This window comes from Pseudozyma hubeiensis, assembly GCF_000403515.1.
Source record: "Pseudozyma hubeiensis SY62 DNA, scaffold: PHS1, whole genome shotgun sequence".
NCBI classification, from domain to species: Eukaryota; Fungi; Basidiomycota; class Ustilaginomycetes; order Ustilaginales; family Ustilaginaceae; genus Pseudozyma; species Pseudozyma hubeiensis.
Window position 1 is genome coordinate 47,130 of NW_012133783.1, and position 25,587 is coordinate 72,716.

The window sequence follows — 25,587 nt, forward strand, 5'->3', positions numbered from 1 at the left end:
GGCGATTGATTCTCAGCTCATACCAACCCGACGTAGCGCACAAAAGCGTATACCGACACCGCATCCGAGCAGAACAACGCCGCAGCTACAACCTACCGTAAGGTCGCGGTCACACAATTAAACCATGCCTAGGGAACTCATCACACTACAGGCCGGACAGTGCGGGTAAGTAGATCGTTTCGTTGCAGCAACGCCACGTTCACGGCTGACTTTGTCGAACCGCTCCTTTCCACCTCACTCTCAGCAACCAAATTGGATCTCACTTCTGGGAGCACCTGTGTCGCGAGCATGGTATCGCCAAGGACGGTACCTTGGAGGAGTATGCTGCCGAGGAGCAGGGTGGCGATCGCAAAGATGTCTTTTTCTACCAGGCAGATGACGAGCACTACATTCCAAGAGCCATTTTGGTGGATCTCGAACCACGAGTGATCAACAATATTCTATCAGGGCCGTACAAGAATCTGTACAATCCAGAAAACATCTACAGCAGCAAGACGGGAGGAGGTGCAGGAAACAACTGGGCGCAGGGGTATGCGGCGGGCGAGAAGATTGCGGACGAGCTCATCGAGATGGTCGATCGAGAAGCGGATGGCAGTGACAGCCTCGAGGTGAGTATCCCACCCGGACCGTGATATCACTCGCTCGTACGACGCTTCAGAGATACTGACACCCTGTCCTCAACCTTTCTGCTTCATTGAAACCTGCTTAGGGTTTCATGCTCATGCACTCGATCGCGGGTGGCACAGGTTCCGGTCTTGGCTCCTTCCTGCTCGAAAGGCTCAACGACGCATATCCGAAGAAGCTCATTCAAACCTACAGTGTCTTTCCCAACTCGGAAGAGACATCTGATGTCGTTGTGCAGCCATACAACTCGCTTCTCTCGATGAAGCGTCTCACAAACAACGCCGACAGCGTCATCGTCCTCGACAACGCAGCCCTCAGCAGGATCGCTGCAGACCGACTCCACCTTCAGAACCCGAGCTACAGCCAGACCAACCAGCTCGTTGCTACCGTCATGGGCGCGTCGACCACCACGCTGCGCTTCCCCGGATACATGAACAATGACCTCGTCGGCATGATCGCGTCACTCATTCCGACACCGAGGGCGCACTTCCTCATGACCTCATACACACCATTCACATCCGACAACGTTGAGCGAGGCAAAGCAACCATGAAGACCACCGTGCTCGACGTCATGCGTCGTTTGCTACAACCCAAAAACCGCATGGTCAGCACCCTTGGCGCCTCCAAGTCGAGCTGCTACATCTCCATCCTCAACATCATCCAGGGCGAAGTCGACCCTCGAGACGTGCACAAGTCGCTGCTGCGTATTCGCGAACGACACCTTGCCAGCTTCATCCCATGGGGACCCGCTTCGATTCAGGTCGCTCTGTCCAAGCGAAGCCCCTACGTGCCCAGCTCGCATCGCGTCAGTGGTCTCATGCTCGCCAATCACACGGGAATCGCCAGCTTGTTCAGAAGAATGGTGGATCAGTACGACAGGCTCAGGAAGAGAAGCGCCTTCTTGGAGATGTACAAGCGCGAGCCGATGTTCGCCAACGACCTGTCCGAATTCGACGAGGCCAGAGAAACCGTGGCCGAGCTCATGGCCGAGTACAAGGCCGCCGAGAGTCCGGATTACATCACAGGCCAGCCAGATGATCTCTGATTTTGTTCTTTAGGCCACAGCCCATCCACATACCCAGACCTGGCGTGCGTGACCGCCACTCCGTTCCGGCGAGTGCCGCTAGATTGCTGCTTGGCCGGACACAGCTCGTGGCTGCATTCAGCAGGCGGACGGTCAGCCATTCACCTTTGTCACCCGTGTTTCCCTGTACTTGTATCATGCTATTTACGTGGTCTCTTCTATCTACTGTATAGCTTGTGTGTGTTTTAATAAGCGATTTGCTTCCTACGACCTGGTTTGAGGTCGCTTTACGCGACTCTGAACTCGCGCCGCCAATTCTTCTGAAATGATCCGAAATCCGAAAACCATCCGCGTCTCCATATCCATCAACGCTCTTTGGTCGTTTTGAAACGAGACATCCCTCTTGAAATCTTCATTACTTGCAGCTTGCCGTCTCTTTTACAGCCTTTCAGTATAAGGGATCAACCCGATAGCTCTTCACAGACCAGTCCGCATCAGCCACTCATCTTTCGCGCCGCCCCGCAGGCCAAGCAAGGCGGCCTTCGTTCCCCGCAATCATCGACAATGGCTCCGTCGGCCAAAAGCGGTTTCAACGCCGCGTCCGGTAGCTCATCATCCAACAATGCAGCATCTCTTGGTATCGGTCTGTCGTCTTCGTCCGCTGGAGGCGCCGGCGGCAGTATCGGCCTTGGACCCCTCGCCGGCGTGCCGGCTTCGGTCTACCCCACAGACACCATCCGCGATGTTGCCGAGTCGCTCGGCATCAACGGCATGAAGGAGAGCGTTGCTGCAGCACTCGCCGCCGACGTCGAGTATCGCATACGCGAGATCGTTCAAGATGCGACTAAGTTCATGAGACACTCCAAGCGCGATCAGCTCAAGACGACCGACATCGACGCTGCACTTCGCGCACGCAACATCGAGCCCATCTACGGCTTCCTGCCATCTTCATCAGGCCGATCCAGTGCGAGCAATCCATCACGATACACAGCCGGTCCTACTTTCCGTCGCGTACAAACAGCATCTGGAGTACCGCTGCATTACGTCGAGGATGAGGAGATCGATTTTGACAAGATTCTGGAGGCCGGACCCAGGATTGGAATCGGACGTGGGGTGGGTTGGGGTGCTCACTGGTTGGCGATCGAAGGCGTGCAGCCGGCTGTGCCGCAAAACCCGTCACCGATCGCTATCGCAGAGGCGAAGGGTGTTTCCGGATTTATGGGCCCCACTTCGACCCAGCCAATGGCTGCTGCACCGGCAGCAAAGGCCGTCACCGTTGCTGGAGGCGACGGCACGGCGATCACTAAACCACTCGTCAAGCACATTCTCTCGCGCGAGCTGCAGCTCTACTACGAGAGACTCACAAAGTCGATCGTCAGCCCACCGCCAGAAGCAGACCAAGATCTGGAAGACGAGATCGAAGAGCAAGCTTCTACCACCACCAACGCGCCTGCTCCAGCCAATTCGACAGCACAAGATCAAGATATCGAGATGGATCCCGCCGGATCACCCAAAGATCAGATCGTCACACCGCCGAGACCTACCGTCGCCCTCGCCAAGCCTCTCAAGACATTTGCACAGAAAGGTTCTGGCAACCACGTCCGCGACGCTGCTCTGGCCAGCCTTCGAGGCGACCCTGGTCTGCATCAACTCGTGCCGTACCTCATCCAGTTTGTCGGCAGCAAAGTCATCGAGATCTTGCGATCGCCCTCGCAGGAGGACGCGGCGCCTGGACCGGACGGACACTCGACAGCAACCGCGGTGCGCGAAAGCCACCAGATCAACGCGGCAGACAACCACATGCTCGGCGTGCTTCTCAGCACCATCCACGCGATCCTCGTCAATCCGCACATCTTCGTCGAGCCGTACCTCCACCAGATGATGCCTTCGATCCTGTCGATCTTGCTGACATCGTCTCTGGCAGAGCCAGAGCTTTTGCGTCAGCTGCACGGGTCAGACGAGGTCCGAACGCCGCTGGTCACCGCCGGTCCGTCTTCCTACTCGCTGCGTGCGCATGCGTCCGCGTTGCTCACGCACGTCGTCGATACGTTCGGATCGTCGTATCCGACGCTGAAGCCACGCGTGGTGGCGACGCTTCTCAAGGCGCTCATGACCGGCGTTGTGCCGGGCAGCAGCGACCAAGACTCGGTGCGACGCAGCGAGGCAGCTGGAAGTCGAGAGCCATGTGCCAGCCCGGGGACCAAGCTCGGTGCGCTAATGGCACTGCGTCGTCTGGGCAAGGCGAGCTTCCGCACGCTGCTTTCGAGCTCTGCGCAGCTCAATGCCAAGCTCGGCGACAGCGCGGAACCTACGGAATCAGCAGCGTCGCCACTCCGTCTGCTGGGCGAGTGGATGCAGTCGTGGGAATCCGGCTCGCTGCACTCCGGCGATCAGCAGCAACAGGCGGGTGAGCTGCGAGCACTGCAGATGAAGCCGCTGATCAATGAAGTTGCGGGTGCCCTGCATGCCCTTCTCCCACCCTTTGTCGCGCCGAACGCCGAGCTGGCGGGAACGACAGAGGAGCGGAACGAGACGCTCACATCAACGTACGGAAGCTACTGGATGCAAAAGGTCATTCAGGTAGACAACAGGGCTAGGGCTGCTCTCGAGACAGAGCTCGGTATGCGCAGCAGCGGCAGTGGAGCAGGTTCGAAAGCGGCGGTGGGTACGACGACCGACACTCAGATGAAGCTCGAGCAGTGATTGAGCGAGCGCAGCCCACCGCTTGTGACTACCGCATGTTACAGTATCTTGTACTCTGTCACATTCTCTCCTTCTCTGTAGTCACGCATGCAAGCACAATGGAAAGGAGCTAATCGAGAGAGTTGGAATTTTGGCCAGCCAGAACAATGAAGCCGCAGAGGCTCCCGTTTCACTTCGTGCGGTGTGTGGACCCTTTGAGATTGGCCCGGGCGCAGATCAAAATCTTGGAAAGCGTGCGTGCACGCGCAAAGCGAAATTCAGGGGTTCAAGGGCGGAAAGATAAGTAGCAGCCCGAATCGACGAATCCCTCCTTCTCTCTTCTCTTCACCCCTCTCGGAAGTCCTCAACGTACGGGCCAGGGAGCCCGGGGCCAAGCTAGTGCCCCCTTGGAGGTATGGGGGGGTCCGACTCGGAACACATGGTTTGGCAGGGTCGTTAAACAGGCAAAGGCGGTGCAAGAGTGGGGTTTCGTCGTCTGGATCCCAGCCCGCAAGAGAAAGTCCCCGTGACCACGGGGCAAACGTAGCGCGAGTCTTGCAGTAAGGCGCAAGAGCGCAGTAATTGATCGACGTACCTACGGAACGGGTCGTCGTCTGAAACCGTGGTAAGGCAACGTCGCAGCCGCCACACAAGATGTAGTCCATTGGACTGAAGAACTGATAGGCCCCTATGTGGGGCCGCCAATATTGAACCTCGAACCTCGAACCTCGAAACACAGAAAGCACGAGCTTAGACCACGTCGACACAGATTGTAAGACCTCCGGTCTCTTGACGCGCCTAGCGCGGGTATAATGGAGGTGCTCGCTGTGAGCATCTCGACCTTCCAACAGCCCCGACCTAGTCGTGGGTTAGGCGACGTTTCTATTCGCAAGTCTCAACATCTTCATCAGGGATAACACTTTTCTTCTCGATCGCTCTTCGTTGGATCAAGGCAAGCTGGCCGGTTTGACGCGCGGTGCGTCCGGTCTGTTTGCGAATCTGGTCCTAATACGACGGGTGAATGCCCCTTACGAAGAATACCTTTTGTCCTCGGTGAAGGTCCTCAAGACATGCAGCAGGTACATCCTACTTGACAGGGACGAATCCTGTTTCTGAGAAGGCGCCGCTTTTGCTCCTCCGCGTCCGTTCTCTTGTAGACGAGTGGAGCGGGTGGTGTTACCTTTTCGACGTTGCCGAATGTCATGAAAGTCAAAGATATCTTGTTACGTGTGTGCGATCGTGTTCATGGAGTTGTGATTGAGCCTTTTGTCAGTGCTGGTCGATGGTAATGCTGAACCGGTGTCTTGAGACGTGGCAATTGAAGGGGTCGTGGGGTCCAAGACTGTCCAGCGATTTGGTGCTTTGCGATGATGGGGAAGCACGATACTCAGGCCTGTGACACTCACGACTCGGCAAGCAAGCTTTACCTGTTGTTTCGTCAACACTGGCGATGATATTGTACAAGGAAATGTGATTGATGAACTAGCGTTTTGCTTGTGAAGCGGCCTCTGTTTTGAGCAGTGCGGGATGATGGTAAAGAGAAAGTCGACGGTGGTCAGTAACGAGATTGAGCGGCGTTGCAAAGCGAAGTGAGGGATGTAAAAGAGAGGGAGGATAGGCTTACCTCTTCTTGTCGCGTCTTCGAGCAGTTGTGTGTCGACGGCGGCAGCGGGGATGTGGACGTATCGAACGACCGAGCCTCGAATGAAGGCTGACTTGACAGCCATCTGTGAGCCGAGGGACAGAGAGATGATTGTCAGTGAGCAACGTGTTCCAGCGTTTGGGTAAGGTTTTGTTGTGCGAGAAAGTGTAGGTTCCTACCATGTGAGGATGTTTCGCTTCATCGAGCACGCGAATGTTGTCGATCTTGAAGTTCAAGAACCTGCACAGATTGGATCAGTGATGTAGCGGTGATCGTATCGTGGTTCAGTGGATTGTAGGCCAGGCGCGATGGGAGATTTGTAGAAGTCGAAGAGCAGATCGAGGTGCACGTAGTGTCACGATGATTCGAAGTCAAGGAATAAAGAAGAAGATCATCGTCAGCAATGGGGTTCCGATGCCATATCATGGGCTGCAGATTGCGCCACTCACTGATCAACACTCTTGAGCGTGCCCTGGATGGCGAGGTCGTTCTTGAGCTCGATGGTGACCTGTTGTCCTGTGAGGGTCTTGAATGCCGAAAAGATGAGCTGTTAGTCGTAGTGAGAGGGATTCAGCGTGGCTTAGAGTCAGCTCATAACGCTCTCTCTCTCTCTCTTGTGTCGCTTTTGCTTCTACTTACCATCTTAACGGATTCAAAGCTATAAGTGTCGGTAAGGATGATGGGTTTTGGAACGAAAGGTTGCAGTAGTTGGCATATGCGCCGAGTCGCTGATGATGCTGCTGCTGCTGCTGCTGCTGCTGCTGCTGCTCCACTCGACTCTACGAGGTGTGGCCTCACGTGACGCAGCTTCCTCGAAGTTTTAGAGGCAGCAGGGCAGTACATTTTAGAGTGTGGAAATTAGACCCTTTCTACCGATTTCTTCTCACAGCCGCGCATTGACTCGACGTTCGACCTTTCCACCTCACCAGCAACCACATCCATCACAGGACATGACCGCTGAGGATATTACACAAGGTGTTGCCAACGCCTCGCTCGAGGCGTCCGTTGCGGCTGCCACCGAGCAAAGGGTCACCCCTTGGGACGTCGAAGGTGCCACCGTCGACGGCCAGCAGGTTGCCATCGACTACGACAAGCTCGTCAAGGAGTTCGGTACCCGCAAGATCGACGCGGAGCTGCTTGCTCGCTTCGAAAGGCTGACGGGATGGAAACCGCATCCTCTCTTGCGACGCGGAAGCTTCTTCTCGCACCGAGAACTCGACAAGATCTTGGATCGATACGAGCAGGGCAAACCGTTCTACCTCTACACCGGGCGAGGGCCTAGTTCCGACTCGATGCACTTGGGGCACTTGATTCCTTTCCTCTTCACTAAATGGCTTCAGGATGTATTCGACTGCCCGTTGGTCATCCAGCTCACCGACGATGAGAAGTTCCTCTTCAAGCCGGCACTCAAGATCGAACAGGTCAAGGACTTTGCCTTCAAGAACGCCCGCGACATCATCGCCTGCGGCTTCAAGCTCGAAAAGACCTTCATCTTCTCCAACCTCGACTACGTCGGTGGTGCATTCTACGCCAACATCGTCCGCATCTCACGCATGATCACCATCAACCAGTCCAAGGGTACCTTCGGTTTCACCGACAGCGACAGCGTCGGCAAAGCACACTTTGTTTCGATCCAAGCAGCACCTTCGTTCTCCAACTCTTTCCCTCAGATCTTCGGAGAGAAGCACGATATCCCCTGTCTCATTCCATGCGCCATCGATCAGGATCCATACTTCCGTCAGACGCGCGACGTAGCATCTCGTCTCAAGTATCCTAAGCCTTGCTTGATCCACTCCAAGTTCTTCCCCGCACTCCAAGGCAGTCAGACAAAGATGAGCGCATCCAACGAAACGTCCAGCATCTTCATGCACGATACCCCCAACCAGATCAAGAACAAGATCAACAAACACGCCTTCTCCGGCGGACAAGAGACCATGGAGGAACAGCGCAGGTTGGGCGGTAACCCCGACGTCGACGTCTCTTTCCAATACCTCACCTTCTTCCTCGACGACGACGAGGAAGTGGATCAGATCGCCAAGGATTACAGATCAGGTGCGCTGTTGACGGGCGAGTTGAAGAAGAAGTGCATCACGGTGCTGCAGAAGGTGGTGAGCAACTTCCAGGAGAAGAAGGCAAAGGTGACGGACGAGATGGTGAGGGAGTTTATGAACAAGGAGAGGAAGATCGATGCTACGATGCCAGCGGCTGGGTCCACGGCGGGGATGCAGAAGGAGCTTTCCAAGGATACGGTGGTCGCTTCGACGAGTGCGTAGAAACGTCTTTGCTGGTGTCTGCGAATGTCACGAATGTAGGGTCTTGCGCCCAGTTGCATCGCTTGCTGGCCGTGCGTCCCTGCGAGACATGAGATCGTTGGTGCCAGCCGTGGAAAGGACTGGGGTTGTGATCAAAGTCCGGATTGATGATGCTAAGCTCCTCAGGATGTGTCAGACTTTGTCCCGAGTCGTCGATGCTGGGTCGCGATCGTCGCTGCACTCACTCGAGTGGGAGGGTCCAAAATTGGGAACAGAAACGATGGCGTTGAAAATGGGTTACAAAAATTCAGACATCCTCATGGCTGTGAGATCGACGGTGCTGAACAGTCGGACTTTAGCCCAATCGGCGAGCGTGCTCGTGGTCACCCACCTTTGGTTCGCCGAAAGCGAGCTTCTTCAGACCTCATGGGTTACCGCAGCAAAATGAATATGCCGAGGCTTGCAACCGAGAATCTGGTTCACCGTCAGCTACGAGTTCCGCGCTTTCAGATGTTGACCGCTTCCGGATGTGCTGCCAAAGCCCGTTCACCGGTCTCCCCCACAAGCAGCCGGAGCTCTGACCACCTTCGCACTAATGGCCATCGCAGCGTGGCAAGGATAGACGAGGCTGAAAGGTCCACCCCGTTGAGTGCTGCAAGAGGCGTCGGTCAACACGAGCACCTGCAGCTTTGAACGCCCGAGTTGCATTAGCGTCGTCTGAAGACTGTGTCGTGTGTTCCTTCAGCGAGGAAAGATAGACGTCGTCTTCGTTGTGCGCTGGGTGTTAGTGGTCGAATGGGCCGTGCGCGGCAAAAGCGACGGCTATACGGCATCCATCCGACAACGAGAAGACGAGTCAACAAGAGTGGGCGTGATAGGGCAGCAGGTGTCCGTGCATGGTGCCTGTTTGCCGATCCGAACGACATCACCGACTGCAGCTGGCTCGAGCCAAGACTGTCCGCTTGATCAAAAAGCTGATAAGGTGACTTAGAGGACCGATAAGTTAGAGCGGAGCTCGAACGCCTGCTGTGTGGAATCGACGAGGTCAATCTGTACAGCACAGCAGCGAACTTTGCCGCTACGGTCAATGCTACGCCCTAGCGTCATCTGTCGTAGGCCCAGGCCAGAGTCCCAGCTCGCACGGCCATGACGGCCTCGTTGCAACATGATGAGGCTCTGTCTCGGCAAGCGAATACCACGCCGCGTAGAATCCCGGAATGATCCGTTGGTGTTCACCGGTCAAACCGAGCACTCGTGGAGAGTCAGGAAAGGCTGCCTGAAAGCGCTTTGGGAGCTTGCGCGTCCATCCTCGGCTATGCGGTCTGGGATGCTGCACGCGACTTGTTGGAACACTGCTTGCTGTGAGTAGCTTCGTTGAGCGTGATCCTATACACCTCAGCATTATTGAGCTGGAGGCCCCGCATCTGCAGCCCGTCGTCTTGTGTTCAGTAACAAGACTCTCGTTGTCGATCTGTGTATGATATGTGAAAGCAAGGGGCCAGCTTGAATGGCAGAGGTCTGGACTCTCACGCTGGCAAGACAGAGCAATGCCGCGGAGCTGCCGAATGGTTGTAGCCCATGAATCGTGCTGCACCGACGTGCGACTGAACCAGTTGAAGCGGTACAAACAAACTGGCCACCTTGCTCAAAGCGGCGCAGTGGCGCTCGGCTGTGGCCCGTGTGCGTCGCCGTGTGTAAGTGGCTGTTGACCGCCTTTTGTTGTTGACCCCCTTGTTGTCCCTGTTGTTGTAGTCGGTCTCTTTGTACGCCTCGCCAGCTGCAGCACGACACAGGGTCATGCATAAAGTGTGCATCACCTGAGACACGACACGACCCGAGAGTTGCAAGACAGTCAAGCTGCTCAACCACGCGCCATATGTTTGGCATCCGCCATTCGGTGTCTCCTGTCGTCTCCCGACCGACATGTAGCTCGAAAGGGGCAAATCCGCGAGGCAGATCTGGCTGTCCAGGAGCATGGCTACAATCGACTCGCGGTCTCAAGGTCTCTTTCGGCAGATATTTCTTGCGCTCGACGTGAGAATATGGACGAGGGACCAGACGTAAAGTGTGTCACGGCTCGGTTCTTTCTCGGTTCTTTCTTGTTTTCTAATATATTATAAATTAATATCGGAAATGGTTCAATATACTGTATCACCAGGGCGCAGATCAATTTTGAAAACTTACAAGGGCGAGATTTGCTTTCAAAGTGAAGTGTAATCAACCCTCTCTCGGATATCTCGCACCGCTGATCTGGTGGGTCTCATCTTTAAATTCCCTAACCTGGTCGACCACACGACCTTAGCCTTCAGCTCCCGCGGCTGCTGTCGCTGCAAATGAAAAGCTGCAACGACAACGATAATCCTCTGCAAGTCCGTTCTCAATCAACATACAGTACCGACGTCCGACCGACACTCAGCTCCCCTTCTCGCTCCCATTCCCGATGTGTGTATGTGTAACGGTGGCGGTCGGGATCTACGCACTGCGTCTGCCTTGGGTGAAGCAGAAGTGGCTAGGTCGAAGTGTCGGAACGCCCTTTTTGTGCTCTTTGACGCTTTGCGTCCACTCTCACTTCCCCTCCTCGTCACGCAGTCGATCTGATCCGTTCAGCTTGCTGCAGAGAGACTAGCTCATCCAACGATCCTGACAGCACCCGCGAGAGAAAGGATCGTGTGTTGATAATAGCTTCGTGTTCGATCTTGCGCGGAAGGTACGGCTCAATTGGCGGCTCATGTGGTGTTTCTTTTGGCGCACGTCAAATCGATTGAACGTCTCCCTTTTATTTTTTATTTCTGTTTGAATAATTAAAGCTTTCTGTTGAAATCCAACAGCTGTTTCACAGTGCCAGCCGTCCATACTCGCACTCCCGAAATTCTCCTATTTTCAGGCGACAGGTCTGGAGCCGTAGATCTGACCTCGATCTACACTGTCTCAGGACATCCACTTTGCAACCTCCCGGGTCGGTGCAGCAGCGCGTCGCCGCCTCGTCGCGCTCAATTACGACAGGGCTTCGTTTGGCGCAATCACAAAATGCGAGCCTGAGAGCCAAGTGAGTGAGCGTCAGATTCGAAAAACCCAGCCTCTGATTCGGCTCGTCCGACTTGCCGCATCGCCGTGGTCGGTCTCCACCGTTTCTCTGGCTGCAGAATCGCGCCTGAATTGCAGAAAGTTACATTTCTGCATCACCGCGCTCGCCTTTCAGCTTGTGCTCGTGGCTGATGCGCCCTAAATCCTCCGCTGCTCACTTGCCTGCTCACTCTCCTGGATTTTCGCCTGGAGATTTATCTGCCCATCTCTCCACTCTGCAGCCGGTGGATCATCCGCTGCTAACTCTGCTGCTACTGCTGCTGCTGCTGCGCTCCGCAAGGACCTGCCTTTGCTCGGTAGCTGGATTCGCCCAATTGTGTGCCGCCAATTTTCTACTGCTGCATCACACTTCGTTCATACACTCGCTTTCCGCGCGATTCCGGTTGTTGAGCTTTCATCGATTGGCAACTCGGCTGCTCATCCGCCTCTCTCACGCTCTCCCTCTCTCTCGATTTGTTACCCGACGCTATCCTCCATCATCATCTATCGTCCCTATCTCCTCTTCCATCTCCTCGTTACGTTTCGTCGCCGTCGCGATCAAGCTACCAAACACCACTAATCGTCGGCACGTCCTTTGTGTCCCCGTCGGACCCACCACCTTCATCATCACCAGCCGAGCAGCACTGAGAGCTTTGTGCTCGCTCCGCCCCTTTGCTCCATCGACCGCCCCGACCTTTCAGGTTCAACTCGACTCGAACCAGTGGACGAAGCTTCTGCCCAACGGATCCCCTCAGCGCCCCACTCACGCAATCGGCGCATCGCATACCAGTTACCAGGATCTGTTCACCCGGACTTGTTTCCTTCGCCATCCGTCAGCGTGACGAGCCTAATCAGTCGACTTCGTTTCCACGCAAAGATCTATTGTCTCTGCGCATCGCTGCTCGTCCAAAGCTGATAGTTCTCCTTTCAGCGAGCGTCACGAGACCCTTCCGATCCAGTACAGGCCCACGCTCTCTGATCTAGCCTTCGACACCGACGATCTCCATTGCAGGCTTGGCACGAGCTTATTCAGTCTACGCCTTTCCACACGCCTAGTACAACGGTGGCGAGCAAGACGGGAGCCGAGAAACAAAAGATCTAGATACACGCTCGATCTTTCGCCCCCGCGTCTCGCTAGCCGGCCAGGCCTCTTAGCGCGTTACTCATCAAGTTTATCCTGCTCTTTTCTTCGGCAGCTCTTCACAGAGGTGCAGCTACATTCGTCGGCCGCTCGGAAGCATTCTTGCCGATCTTAAGAGCCACATCTCACCCAACATGTCGTCTGCAGGGTAAGTGTTCGCTTCCATTCCGCTCCCACCTTTTCCGCTCGCGGCGAAGCCTGTTCTCCGCCGGGAAGGGCTCAGATAGCTTGTTTCGGATTTGGGCCGATTTGGACATGTTGCCAGCACGCCGAGCCTGACAGACGATGGTCAGAGGGACGCGCTGGGTTGCAACAACTCGAGGGGTCACCTTTTTCGTCACTCACGAGATGCGCGGCCGCTCTTGCTGCTCCGCGCTGCCTCGTTCGAGTGTAAGAGTGGCGAGTCGCTGCGAAAGGCACACCGGAGTTGCGAATGCGATCCAAACTGTCCAGACGAGCTTCGGTCTGAAGTCAAACACTACATTCAGCTCCCGAATTGCCGTCCTTCTCATGCACAGAACCAACTAACGCTGACACATAATCTACCCGCTTCCGTCTTTCTGTGTCGATCGACACGCTCCATTTCGTTTCTTTACGTACAGTCCATCAAACGAGCACGGCGACAAAGGCTACAGCAACGTGATCACCTCCACCTGCACCCCAGGTCCATCCCCTGTCAGCACACCCGGCGCTACCTCCGCGTTACCACTCCCAATGGCTGGCGGACCACATCATCACCCTCCAGCTATGCCCGCCAACTCGATCTCGATATCGGGCGAATCGCAAGAACAAACAGCAGCTGGCAGTTTCGGGCCATCCTCGATGAACGCATCGTCAGATATGGGCTCTGTCATGACAGAAGATGAGGAGGACCTGGAAGATTACGGCAAGGGCGGGTATCATCCTGTGCATGTCGGAGACACCTTCTCGGACGGGCGGTATCTCATCGTTCGCAAGCTCGGATGGGGTCATTTCTCCACCGTGTGGCTTGCAAAGGATAACAAGATGAAGAGGCACGTAGCGCTTAAGGTGGTGAAGAGCGCGCCGCACTACACAGAGACGGCACTCGACGAGATTAAGCTGCTTCAACGTCTCGTTTCGGCCAATCCGAATCACCCAGGCAGACGACACTGCGTTTCGCTCCTTGACCACTTCCGTCACAAGGGTCCCAACGGTTCGCACGTATGCATGGTGTTTGAGGTGCTCGGCGAGAACCTACTTGGTTTGATCAAGCGCTACCAGCACCGTGGTGTTCCGCCTCACATTGTCAAGCAGATCGCAAAGCAGGTGCTCCTCGGTCTCGATTACATGCACCAAGAGTGTGGCATCATCCACACTGATCTCAAGCCCGAGAACGTGCTCATCTGCATCGAGGACGTCGAGGCGGTCGTAGAGGCCGAGTTGCGGTCCAATCCAGCCGCGGTGCCCACAAAGCTGGTCGGTGTCCCGCCGAGTCAAGGCCGCGGTGGCACGCAGACACCCAGGCGAGACGGCATCTTCATCACCGGCTCTCAGCCTTTGCCTAGTCCTAGCAGCAGTCTAGGCTCAAGTCCTATGTTCGACAAGTGGGCATTCGGCATGTCCAAGATTGACAAGCCGAGCATCAGCGATAGCGAGAATGGCTTCCGCAGTGGCGCGAGCAGCGAGGCCGCCGGATCGAAGGGTGGGTCTCTCGCAAACAGCAAAGAGAGGGAGAACTCGTCCGACGGGGTGGCTCACGGCATCTCGCAGCTCAGTACTCAGGGATCGAGCAGCTTGCCTGCGGACTCCTTTGGCAGCAGGATGACCACAGGCGCGCCTCAGCAGAAGGGCCCTTCGCTGCTCTCGCTGGGAGCACCACGTGTACCGCAAGCATCCGAGTCAACCGCGACAGGTCAGCAAGCTGATGCGACGGCCGACCCTACCGATTCGCCTTCTCCCATGTCGATGGACTCGCCTAGCCCTCCCGACCGCCAGGAGGCAACACCCATGGACCAGGAAATGCATCAACCAGCGGTCGCAGCCGGAGATCCCAACACGCTTCCTCCTCCGCCGCCGTACGACCCGAGCTCGCTGGAGCGCATTACGGTCAAGATTGCCGACTTGGGCAATGCGTGCTGGGTAGACCACCACTTTACCAACGATATTCAGACACGGCAGTATCGATGTCCCGAGGTCATCTTGGGTGCAAAGTGGGGTCCCAGCGCTGACATGTGGTCGGCAAGCTGCATGTTTTTCGAGCTGTTGACCGGCGACTACCTCTTTGATCCTGCCGCGGGCACAAAGTACAATAAGGACGACGACCACGTTGCCCAGATCATCGAGCTCCTTGGCGACTTCCCCAAGAGTCTTGCGTTCGCCGGCAAGTACAGCGCCGACATTTTCAATCGACGCGGGGAGCTCCGACATATCCACAAGCTGCGGTTCTGGCCGCTGATCTCGGTGCTGCAGGAGAAGTACCTGATGCCGTACAACGAGGCCAACGAGCTGTCGTCTTTCCTGATGCCGATGCTTCGATTGCATCCCGAGAAGCGAGCCGGAGCGCGCGAACTGCTGGATCACACTTGGATCGATGGCATCGTCGTGCAAGGCGAGATCGAACAGGCCATGAGGCAAGCAGGCATCGATGTAGAGGCCTTGACAGCTGGAAGTCCTTCGGGACGCACGCTGCCGCCGGGATTGACGCCAAGCGAAGCGGATGCGCTGAAGCCTGTCGGTTCGGTCTCGAGCAGCCCAGCAGCGACCATGTCTCTGAACATGCAAGGACTCGAGGACGCGAAGCGTCGCGCAGCGCAGCACCAGGCCGAGGCAGCCGCAGCCGCCGGCGGTCCGAATGGCGTAGATGCTTCCAATCACACTAGCGCAACATCATCGGCACTCCCGACACCTTCGCACAGCAGCTCGCGAGATCCCGTGCACGCGTTGCAGGCGGAAGCGCTCGAACGATCCGCGTCGTCTGACGGCGCAGGAGAATCGCACATGACGGTCAAGGGAGCCGGCGATGACTCGGGCATCCGATCCGTGTCGACGCCTAAGCTTTCGGCGCAGCAGGCAGCTTCGCAAGGTCCGGGCAGCTCGACGAATCGCGATCCAGGTAGTCCTTCGCCGCAGGGTTTGCCGCGACCAGTCGCCACCACTGTGCAGTAGATGGAGCGAGTTCATTTCAGTGGCGAGTCTTTTAGGCAGATATACACACACATCCTGTACCATCAGTTAACACGTTGTTTGTGAACTCCGGTTTGTTTAGATCGCGAGAGTCGTGGTTGTGGTTGAAGGTGAATGGAAAGCATTGAGAGTGGCGATGGTTGGGTTTTGTTTTTGAGACGTTGGGGTTGTGCTTCGGGCGAGTGCAAAGGTCTGCTTGTCAGACCACGTCACGTTTCAGCAGGACACACGCAGCAGGCTTGTTTCATGGTTGTGAAAGATTACAGGTAGCAAATAGGAGAGGGTACAAATACAGTTACTAACAAGAGTTGTGTTTGGTATCAAGATCGTTCATGCTCAACAAGCTTCATCTAATAGTGATTAGCCATAGGAGCGGAGGAGGGATTTTCAAAAGCCCATCCAGCTGCAAAGTCTGAATCCGGGGTCGAGTGCCATGCTTCGCTTCTCGATCTACTCGAGAACTTTGACGACGACGACGACGACGACGACGACGACGATGGGTCGTCATGCGTGTTGCGTGGAGCGGAAGTGTACTGCGGTGGTGGAGGTCGTAAGACGCTGCCTGCCAGTTTGCTTTGTGTGTATACGGTCCGTGATGTTGATCGTGGAAGTGTTGCTGATCGATACGGTGCCTTGGCGGACAACGTCGACGAAGAAGATGCGAAGGGCGATGTGGTCAGATCCTGAATGATGGACTGGAAAGCCATGGGAGTGCTGTGTCTACGATGCTCTCGTTGCGGGGGATCCAAGATTGGGCTGGAAGTGGCTCGATGGTTGCGTGAGATCTCGAGGGCTGGTTTGGATCTGGTGACACGTGACACCGGAAGTGATTGCGATCTGGAAGATGCTGCTGACGAAGACGATGCCGATGACGGCGATGCTGTAGACGAAGGAAGCGTACCCAGCGAGAGCCAGGAAGTCTTGTTGACCTTGTTGGCTGCGGGCAGATCCGAAAGCTTCTTGCTGAGTGTCTCTACTTGCAACTCTGCTGGAGTGTCGACGTCCATGGGTGGAGACATGACACCCGGTGAGGTGCATCTGCTTTCGCCGTCGTCCGAGGCTGCATCATTGCGCGACCACAGGGAGCTCGAATCATCGCAAATAGAACTCGAATCCTCGGTCTCGGCCCAGTCCGATGCGACAGACAGAGTCGGGCTTGTTGGGCTTACGAGCTCTTCTGCTTCCTCCTCCATGGGCTCGGGCACTGGCCCTTCAGCTTGCTCTTCCGGAACGATAGACTTGGCCGTGAACTCGATCCTCTGTGGCGCCGGCTCTTCAAGACGGACGCTAGCTTCTTCTACGGTATCATCTGCCGCTGCTGAAGAGGGTGAAGAGGACGACGACGAGGCTGAAGAATGCGGCGAAGAGCCACGACGGGGCTTCTTGTTGTCGTAGTACTCTTCAAAGCGGTAGCCGTGCGGACCCTTGCGCCGTCTGCCAATGGGCTGACCTTCTTTATTGTAGATCTGATGGACGGGATAGGCATATGTGCCGTTCCAGTACAGACCATGTTCATCCCAACCAAGCTCCTCGGTCTTTACTGGTACGAAAAGGACCGACTTTTCGTACTTCTGTTCTGGGACGCTGGTCGAGTATTGTGGAGGTGCGTCGGGAGGCGTGATGAGGATGGTGGGCACGACAAAGGCTGGTGTCGATGGCTTTGCTAGGACGGCTGGGTCGATCGAGAGCATTGGTCTTGCCTTGATGCCGGCTGTGGGAGGCACAGGCATGGCTACTGCGACTGCTGATGCCATCTTGGGCGAATGAAAGCGCTAGAGAATTGCTGGTCTCAGCGATGACAAGGAGGTTGTGTTAGGAGCGGCGCGAATACAAGTATCCCGCGAGGTGTCCTGTCTTTTAAGTGCACTGCATCTGCGTCGGAGAGACAGCCTGCTGGGATTATCAGAGCGACGCAAGGAGCTGTCCCTGGGCTAGAATGGTGGCGAATCGCGAAAACAGGCGGTCTGTGCTCGGAGATACGTGTTGAGGTAATAGGCGACGGCTCGAGGGCGAGGAAGAGCGATCCAAGAAGGGAAGCTAGGGACACGGCGCGAAGGGGTGATGAGATTTGATCAAGACTAGCGGAGAGAAGCGAGCCAGAATAGCGAACGAATGCGAGCGAGATGAAGACGATTTGGGCAAGCGCTACACGAGGGACGAGGGTCGAAATGAAGACTCGGTTGCTGACTGCGACGCACGCAACACGTTGTTAGGGAGTCGATGTCCAAGCTGAAGATCGAGCAGACGGTTGTAACAAGACTGGCTGGTGGGGTGCAGCGATGGTTGTGGTGATGGTGATCAAGGAATGGTCGGCAAGGAGGGGATGCGGGCAGAGGGTGCGAGGAGGAAGGTAGGAAGCATATAAGATTATAGTGCGTAGTGGAGCTTGCTTGCGCCAACAAGTGACCTTCTCGATGTCTTGCTACTGGAGCCACAGTGGTACGGAGTTTCGCAGGTGAAGTACATGCGAAGCACTGACAGCGGAGGGCATGGCAGGAAAGGTCTGTGATTGTACCGCTGTGTGGTTCAAGGGTGTAGTGGTGATCCGGCACTGTCAAACACGGCGCTCATGCCAGCACGAAGAAAGTCGCTAGCAATGGCTCGAGTTACAGTGTCCCAGAGCGACTTAGTGCATCAGTGCGTTACCGTCAAGTCAATGCGCGTTCGGAAAAGCAAAACCGGACTAAACGTAGCTGATGACGAGCAGCGTTAGCGCATGCTTAGGTCCGCAAGTCGAACTGATACGGTTAGCTTATCATCGAGCGAGGCAAAAGCCGTCCACCATTGCTGGCACACACATCACAAGTCGAATTGTCCGGCGGGATGCCAAGCAAGTGGCTTCTCGCCAAACCACGGATCGACTCAAGGCTCGCTCGCTTTTTCTCCGATGGCTGCGACCGGAGTCGATCTGATGCCGCCTCGTCCATCGGCAGGCATGGGAATAGTGTCGGCGCGGCCGGTGGGCTCACCCGGGGCGTCTCATAGAAGAGAGGCGCTGTTCTGTGCCACCTTTTGCTTGTCAAAGCAACGTCTCAGCCTTGTCTCAACAGCTTGTCGTTCCAACTCGAACTTTTGACGGCTGGCACATACATTATTTTGCTGTGTTTTGTGTTTTTTTTTTAAAACAAAAAAAAACAAGATTGACTTCTCGATCCTGGCTGTTCAAGTGGCTGAAGTCTGGTCAGATCCTGAGGTACATGGACGATGATGACTTCGTGCTTGCGTCAGGTGTTATTATTAATATAAGCGAACCATCAGCTCAAATGACCTTGTTTCCTCCGCATCTACAGTGCATCCTCTGTTTCGTGTCGGCTTAGCCGCTTCCACGGCGGAGATGGCCTTCGGTTCAGTTGTAAGGGTCAGGCTATTGTGTAGGTGTGTGTGCATTACCATAGAAGTCACAGTCAGCCTTCGCCCTTTGGTATTCGAGATTTGCATCTCTTCTTGGCTGCAGCTCGCAAAGGATGCGCCCTCTCTTTGTGTTGGCAACACCCCCTTGTCCAACACAGAGTTCACCGTATAACGTGCTAGGCGTAGCCGTGTCGGGAGAGAGCTGGTCTTTCGAGGTGCCCGATCCCAGCCCTGAACCCAAGCGAAGACGATGACGACCATATCGACATTCACAAGCGGCACGTCCTCGTCGGGGTATCCGGATCGAAAAGGTTGTCTGTCGCTCTGTGGATGGGAAAAAAAAGGACGGATAAAATTCTCCGTACAGCGCCTGATGTCGGAGTTCGGTGGACTGCAGCGACTTCTTCAGTTAGTGGCGTTGCAACGCAGCTAACTTATCTCGCAGCTGCACCAACGCAACGCCGTGTGATTTTCGGGTTGAGCATCCTTGCTCGCTCAGATACACTCGCAGACACTTGAACCTCTTCTTCATCCCTTTAAAATCAAGCGTGCGTGCGTGATAATGCCTCTTCGCTGACAAACGATGTCTGTTGCAGAAGCCTATGGGTGGCCATACTTCAGAGGAGCAGAGCAGCATAAGCGGGTTGCTGACCGGTGTTAAGGATCATTTTGACGGCAGCTTCATCAAGCGGTGCCTCGCCTAGGGACGAGCTCGATGGTCAACGCGCAGAGCGCATCATCGCTTCCCATCTTACTCTTCTTTCTTACCCGAGCTCACAGATGACCTGTCGTCTCAATGCCTGTTTATTCCCGTTCATCGTTCCCTTCAGCTCGCTCGTAACTACGTGGTACCTGTGTAAAGCGTACTTAGCTCCCTCGAGGGCGGCGAGTCGACGTATGATGGAGCAGTTCGAGTCGGCGACACAGGGAGAAATCCACATGACATCGATGCACACGAACAGCATCGATCTTGCGCTGCAGGCGAGGGCGAGGCGATTGGTGCATCCGTGGAGTGACCCGTTGGCTCGCTACCATTACAGAGAGGGCTGAGAACGAAACCGTTCAATGATGCCGCCCTGCGCGCATGATTCGATGCGGCGGACGGTTCGACCAATCCCCGCCGCAGGTACGACCAGCCTCACCTTCACCAGGTGTGAGACAAACCCGGCCAAGCCACCCCGCGGCTCCCGTGAAAACAAACGGGGAAGTTAACATGGTCATCGGCGAGCTATTTCGCCGTCGTCACCAAGGATCATCAGCAGACGCTGAACGGTCGTGGTCGCGTGCCTGTCGAAATACTTTACTCTGCGGGGACAGAGGTCAATTCAGCTCCGACTTACGAATGCCAAGTGATGTCCCATCTGGCGTTGAGGACAGCTGAAGCAAAATATTGCTCTAAGCGAACGGTCAAGGATCAGGCTTCCTAACCGAAGCGCGATCGACCGTCGATGCTGGTTGTCCTCCATTTTCAGCGGCAGATCTTCGACGCGCAGCCGTCACTCGTCCACACGGCACTTGGCCCGGGCGAATCCAGGGTTTCTATTTCTGCACTCTATCGTCATCTCACCGTTTTCCGATGACCGCAGAAACGGAACAAATTCGAACTGTGGCCTCCACTCCATCTTCCTATGTCTCTACACTACGCTTCTGGTACATCTGGGGCATCGCTTTCGTCGTTGATCTTTCCTGGGCATGAGACATGATCTGTGTCGATGATGGCCTCCTCGCTCAAAGAAACGGATCCGAACAGAAGCGATCTCGGCTCTTTGACACAGGAAAGAGCTCCCCTCCCATTGTTAGGATTTCCATGGCGAGTTCAACCGTGATCGTGTCGCCGTCAAGCAAATTTTGAAATCCCGGACGCGGACGGCCGTCTTCTCGGGACCCTCGGATTCGCTTGCCTGAAGTTTTGCTCGAAAGCCCGGACGGTCTCATCTGGTTCATCGAACAGCACAGCGGAGCTTCAACCTCGTCGACGTTGATCGAGACCTACAACAGGACTGACTTTGCCTCGAGCCTCGTTCCACGGTTTCGTCGAGGCCGCGCGTACCCAAGCTTGTTGAATCGGAGACAATCCGGCATCCACCGCTGTTGACCGCATCGAGTCCGAGACGGTCGCGCCTTCCTTGAGCAGACTTGGCCGCCGCTCATCCTCACGCTCTTTCTTTCGCACACACCCGTGTCTCCCGTCGCAGCTCAGGGCAATGCGATTCTGCTGGGTGCACAGAGCGTCTGTGTCAGACTCGTCCAAATTTCCAACTCTGTTGTACTGCCACGCGGCTGAACCACTGCGACGGGTAAAACAACTCGATTGAACTCCACACCACAGTCGAGCTAGTTATCGAGCGACAGCTCGCTTGCGGCTTTTTCGTCCCGCTTCCCCGGGCTCCTCGTCAGATTCGTAGCTAAGCGCTCAGTCACTGCGCGTCATTGATCACCACCCCGAGCCGTGAGACTCAGGAGAGGCCGTCGGAAACTGACCATTTGTCATCGTGAGCATTGCAAAGGTCGGGTATCATATGATGACAGAACGGGCCAACACGAGACCTAGGCAAGGACTGCAGCCGAGCGCGGTGACAGAACCGATCCAACTCTCTTACGATATGATTCTAGCAGCGCATCTTCTTGCGCATCGTTGTCGCCAATTTCGGTCCCATTGTCACCTGGAGTGCTCGCCTGCTGACCACTTGCGCCATCCACAGAACGTGATGGCGACGAATCCAGAGATGTTCGAGCCAAGCGACTTGCAAGTACCGTACGAGAGCTGATCTTCCGTCTAAGTGGACTCGGAACTGCCGGTGCATGAGCAAGCAGCTTCCTCCTCGCCTCTTCTACATTTTTGAGTTGATCTTCTGGCACTGTCAGGGATCAGAAAGGGAGGCAAATTCAAGTCAGTACGTGCTGCAGGTACGAGAGAAGATTATAGGCAACACCATAAGAAGGTCGCGCAAAAAGAGGATGTATAGCGAAGTAGAAAGGTGGACAGAGAAATAGAGAGGCTCACAGAAAAAAGTCGAGAGAGAAGATAGGGCTCTACTCACGCTCCCGAATCGCAATGTTGGCCGAAGCTGGCGCTTGTTTCGGTGCCAGCAATGAACGTCGTCGCTACTCGTCGTAAGAAAAAGCAAACACAAAAGGTTGATGTCAGCGATTTGGTTTATCTTCCTAATCGTCTCGGTCATAGTGTCTTCGAGCTGAACTTACCTGAGCGAAGATGGCCTGTTTAGCAACTTCCACCAAATACGGCTTTTCATCTGCCTTCTGACCTTGTTCCAAGCACGCCACAACCCACCCAATCCCCACAACATGAGGTTTCGGATCCACCAACGCACGATACGAATGCAACGTACTCGGCCTTCCACTCTTGTACACGATGTGCGTCAACTTCCTCTCTCCAAACCTCACCATCACCTTGGCACCCGCGTTCTTGAGCATGTCGATCCAACACGCCGAGGCGTCCTCTCCATCCTGGTCGCGTACATCGACGAGTACGGTGAGACCGCGGAGGAAACGTTGCTTCTTCGGTGCTGAAGTCGATGCATCGCCTTCGGAACCATCGGTCGCAGAACCGATGGCGAGGAGGTTGGAAGAGACGTTGCCGGTGGATCGGTCGGCATCACCGTCTTCGCGTTTGGTGGGGACGAAGGTGTAGAGCGAGCGTCGACGGGCTGCTTTGGCTGCTTGACGGGCCTCGGCGAGTTCGGCTTCTGTTGGTGGTCGGGAAGGTGCTGCGGTTGTTGCAGCGGAAGAGGATGCTGCGCCCGACGATGAGGATGAGGAGGCGGATGCGGAGCGAGTAGCGGATGGCTTGTTCGTAACGGCAGCGGCGGCCGTCGATGATCTGGCGTTCTCTGACTCCCTCCTGTGAACAGCTTGAGGCGGTGGCATACCACTGGACAGCGACGACATGGATCTACGCTTGGCAGCCTTGATCTCAGCCTGCCTCTTCGCCTCCGCCAGGCGAGCCACCTCTTCCTCCTGAGCAGCGTCCTCCTCGGCTCTCGAGAGACTGCTCGAAGCAATCTCGAGACTCGACGTACGCGATCCTGACACCGGCGGCCTCGACGCAGACTTGCCAGCGAGCCCGCTGAAATCAGGCAGTCTCGGAGCTCCGAACGACATCATCGACTTGGAGCTCGCCAGGCTAGGGTTGTTCACCGACCGAAGGTCCGAGCTCGTCTCGCGAGACTTGGCGAGGGCCGAGATGCGACCAGAGGGACGTTTGAAACCGCCACTGTCGCTGCTCTGGTCTGCCGCATTAGATCGTCCACTAAAAGACGAATCGCTGCCACCTGCAATACTCTTGGCAGTGCGAAAGTTCATGGTGCGACTGGAGGTCATACCGAACGGTCGGGCGGTCCCCAGCTCGCGCTTCTGAGCTGTCTCTGCAGTTGCGACACTGTCCTGCTTCTTCTGGATGCCGACTGCAGTCGAGCCTGAGCTTGGAGGACTTCGAGTCTTGGCTTTGAGTCGGGCTAGTGAAGCCTCGAGACTGGCGAGCGCGTCCGACGTTTCGGAAGACAGAGTATGCTTCACATCCAGCGACGTTGTAGATCGTGGCATGAAATGCTTTTTGGTGTTCGAGGAGGAAGATGCTGATGCAGTCGAGCCAGACGAAGACGGCAATTGGTCCTTGCGGTTGACAGCCTCGTCCCGCTTGGGTGCAGGTCCTTTCACAAGCCTGATCTCATCCACGGTGTTGGACCCTTCATCCCAATCATCATCGTCATCGTCTTCATCGTCCTGAGCAGAGTTGTGTCGGAAGATGCCGCGCTGAGCTTTTCCAGGTGACGGTTTGAGCTCGAGAAGATTGATAGGTTTGCGATCGGGTCGATCCGGTGAAGAGATGATGAACTCGGATTTGGCCTGGAATCGCTTGACAGGGGAGTGACGTGGCTCGCCGAGCATGGCGAGGGAGTTGGCATCGGCATCATCGATGAAGGGATTGCGCTTGATGGCAGCATCCGACTTGACACCGGATGAGCCGAAGACGAGACGATGACTCGAATCTCGGCTGCTTCCGACCGGTTTGATGTCGGATGCTGAACCGTGAAGCGGCTTTGCCGAGCTGGCTCTGCTTGAGATTGTGGATTCAAGGGTATTCGAGCTCGGTGCCGTGGTGTTGGAGGATGTACGAAGCGAAGGAGTTGGACCATGCAGCCGAGAAGCTTGCGGAAGAGCGGCGACTGGCTTTATCGGACTTGCTGAGGGTCGGAATGTTTCCGACGGTGCTTTCGGCGAGTTCTCTTTGCGGCTGGTCATCAGAGTGTTGTCGGAAGGTGCGCTGCTCCGGTCGATCTTGGTTGACGTCTTGGAGCGAGGCAGACCCACGTCATCAGATGGGGATGACTGACGCGGCGGCGCAATCCGTCTGCGTCGATTCGGAATCTCCGGATTGCTGGTCTCCAACTCGAACTCGAAGTCGTCGAATCTGCCCTTGACGGGACTCTCCATGCATGCAGCCAGGCTGGTATCCGGTGTATCGGGATCGAATGATTCCAGCTCAGCAGCTTGGCTCGCTCGTGCTTTGCGAGGTGATTCATTCCGTGGATGTGATGAGGATGAGGAAGGAGGGTGGCGTTGCTCGACCAACCTCGAGCTTGATGATAGCTCGGTGAAGTGATTCAGATCCGAGATTCTTGCCATAGATCGAGTCTGGCGCATGGGCTGATTGAGCATGCTGCTGCTGCGCATCGCCGTAGCTCTGCGCTTTTGTGGTGATGTGGTCGACATGTCGAAGAGGAAGGGCAGCAGGTAAAGCGTGTTTCTAGCGAATCCTCGGACTATGCGGGGCGATGAGAGCGAGTAGATGCGGTGTCCAGGATCTATGATTGAGCCATTCCTTTGGTGATGCGACAGCCGTCGTCTGTGCTGCCAGCTGCCGTATACTCCCCGGATATTTGCGTTCGTTCCGGCAAGCAGTATCTGCCTGTGAAGTGTGTAGTAAGAGAGGATGGTATGGAGTGGGTCTGCGCAACGAAAGCGTGTGGGGGTCGACGTGCGTGCGAGCGAGCGTGTGTCGGGCAGGGTAAATACACGCCAAAAGCTGAGCGCACAAATCAGGCAGCTCAACGCAGTGAGCGCTTTACGCGTACCTGTCCCACATTTCGAAAAGTGTTGTTCTTTTTTGTCGGCTTTTCGCGAATGACATCACGTGACTTGGCCTCCCAATGACAACCCGCCGGCTCAGGATCTTTGCATCGTGCACAGACGACCTCGACAATGCCGGAGCACTCGTCCCAAAACGATCAAGGGTATCTTATGCAGAGGTGCATCACTTTTGTCGGATCTTGTGCGTCGTGGAATGGCTCGTAGTGCCTAAGTAGGACAAAGTTTACGATTTAAATTGCGGTCTGAATGTTAGAGCGGAATCTCCCCCGATAGTTTCTCAGATGCAGATCTTCGGATGATTTTTGGTTGAAGAGGCGCGGGCCTCTCGCCTGGACGATTGCATATCCGAGATCCGGAAGACTGCCGAGCCTTCGCTGCCATCCGGTCAGATTGCGCATCTCGAACTCCTGTGAAGGGATTCAATCCTTGCGATTCACCTCTCTCACCGCATTCTCATTGCCGTTCGAATCCGCATTGTGATACACAGCGGTACCGCGGTCATTGAATCGACTTATGCAGGGTCCTGCTTCGTTGCTCTCGTACGTGATGCAAT

General features: G+C 55.7%; 9 protein-coding genes across 9 annotated transcripts; 4 read left to right on the forward strand and 5 right to left on the reverse strand.

Moving 5' to 3' along the window:
- Positions 1-124: 124 nt before the first annotated feature.
- On the forward strand, positions 125-1,669 carry PHSY_000022 (hypothetical protein; the record flags this gene model as incomplete). Its single annotated transcript, XM_012330666.1, has 3 exons — positions 125-165; positions 245-608; positions 710-1,669. 3 exons carry the CDS (start codon positions 125-127, stop codon positions 1,667-1,669), a joined length of 1,365 nt encoding a protein of 454 aa, XP_012186056.1.
- Positions 1,670-2,212: 543 nt separating this feature from the next.
- PHSY_000023 (TATA binding protein) lies at positions 2,213-4,351 on the forward strand (the record flags this gene model as incomplete). Its single annotated transcript, XM_012330667.1, has 1 exon — positions 2,213-4,351. The coding sequence occupies one exon, from the start codon at positions 2,213-2,215 to the stop codon at positions 4,349-4,351; it is 2,139 nt and encodes a 712-aa protein (XP_012186057.1).
- Positions 4,352-4,608: 257 nt separating this feature from the next.
- On the reverse strand, positions 4,609-6,614 carry PHSY_000024 (hypothetical protein; the record flags this gene model as incomplete). The annotated part of the gene is made up of 6 exons (XM_012330668.1): positions 4,609-4,826; positions 4,926-5,057; positions 5,955-6,057; positions 6,152-6,212; positions 6,422-6,519; positions 6,612-6,614. The coding sequence occupies 6 exons, from the start codon at positions 6,612-6,614 to the stop codon at positions 4,609-4,611; spliced, it is 615 nt and encodes a 204-aa protein (XP_012186058.1).
- A 73-nt stretch (positions 6,615-6,687) lies between these two features.
- On the forward strand, positions 6,688-8,245 carry PHSY_000025 (tryptophanyl-tRNA synthetase; the record flags this gene model as incomplete). Its single annotated transcript, XM_012330669.1, has 2 exons — positions 6,688-6,758; positions 6,862-8,245. The coding sequence occupies 2 exons, from the start codon at positions 6,688-6,690 to the stop codon at positions 8,243-8,245; spliced, it is 1,455 nt and encodes a 484-aa protein (XP_012186059.1).
- Positions 8,246-9,750: 1,505 nt separating this feature from the next.
- On the reverse strand, positions 9,751-10,200 carry PHSY_000026 (lanosterol synthase; the record flags this gene model as incomplete). Its single annotated transcript, XM_012330670.1, has 1 exon — positions 9,751-10,200. The coding sequence occupies one exon, from the start codon at positions 10,198-10,200 to the stop codon at positions 9,751-9,753; it is 450 nt and encodes a 149-aa protein (XP_012186060.1).
- Positions 10,201-11,057: 857 nt separating this feature from the next.
- PHSY_000027 (phosphoesterase involved in downregulation of the unfolded protein response) lies at positions 11,058-12,940 on the reverse strand (the record flags this gene model as incomplete). Its single annotated transcript, XM_012330671.1, has 2 exons — positions 11,058-11,259; positions 12,774-12,940. The coding sequence occupies 2 exons, from the start codon at positions 12,938-12,940 to the stop codon at positions 11,058-11,060; spliced, it is 369 nt and encodes a 122-aa protein (XP_012186061.1).
- Positions 12,941-13,175: 235 nt separating this feature from the next.
- Positions 13,176-15,554, forward strand: PHSY_000028 (potential protein kinase; the record flags this gene model as incomplete). The annotated part of the gene is made up of 1 exon (XM_012330672.1): positions 13,176-15,554. The coding sequence occupies one exon, from the start codon at positions 13,176-13,178 to the stop codon at positions 15,552-15,554; it is 2,379 nt and encodes a 792-aa protein (XP_012186062.1).
- A 368-nt stretch (positions 15,555-15,922) lies between these two features.
- On the reverse strand, positions 15,923-17,326 carry PHSY_000029 (hypothetical protein; the record flags this gene model as incomplete). The annotated part of the gene is made up of 1 exon (XM_012330673.1): positions 15,923-17,326. One exon carries the CDS (start codon positions 17,324-17,326, stop codon positions 15,923-15,925), a length of 1,404 nt encoding a protein of 467 aa, XP_012186063.1.
- Positions 17,327-17,717: 391 nt separating this feature from the next.
- Positions 17,718-25,536, reverse strand: PHSY_000030 (hypothetical protein; the record flags this gene model as incomplete). The annotated part of the gene is made up of 4 exons (XM_012330674.1): positions 17,718-17,801; positions 18,963-19,247; positions 22,128-24,852; positions 25,481-25,536. 4 exons carry the CDS (start codon positions 25,534-25,536, stop codon positions 17,718-17,720), a joined length of 3,150 nt encoding a protein of 1,049 aa, XP_012186064.1.
- Positions 25,537-25,587: the final 51 nt, after the last annotated feature.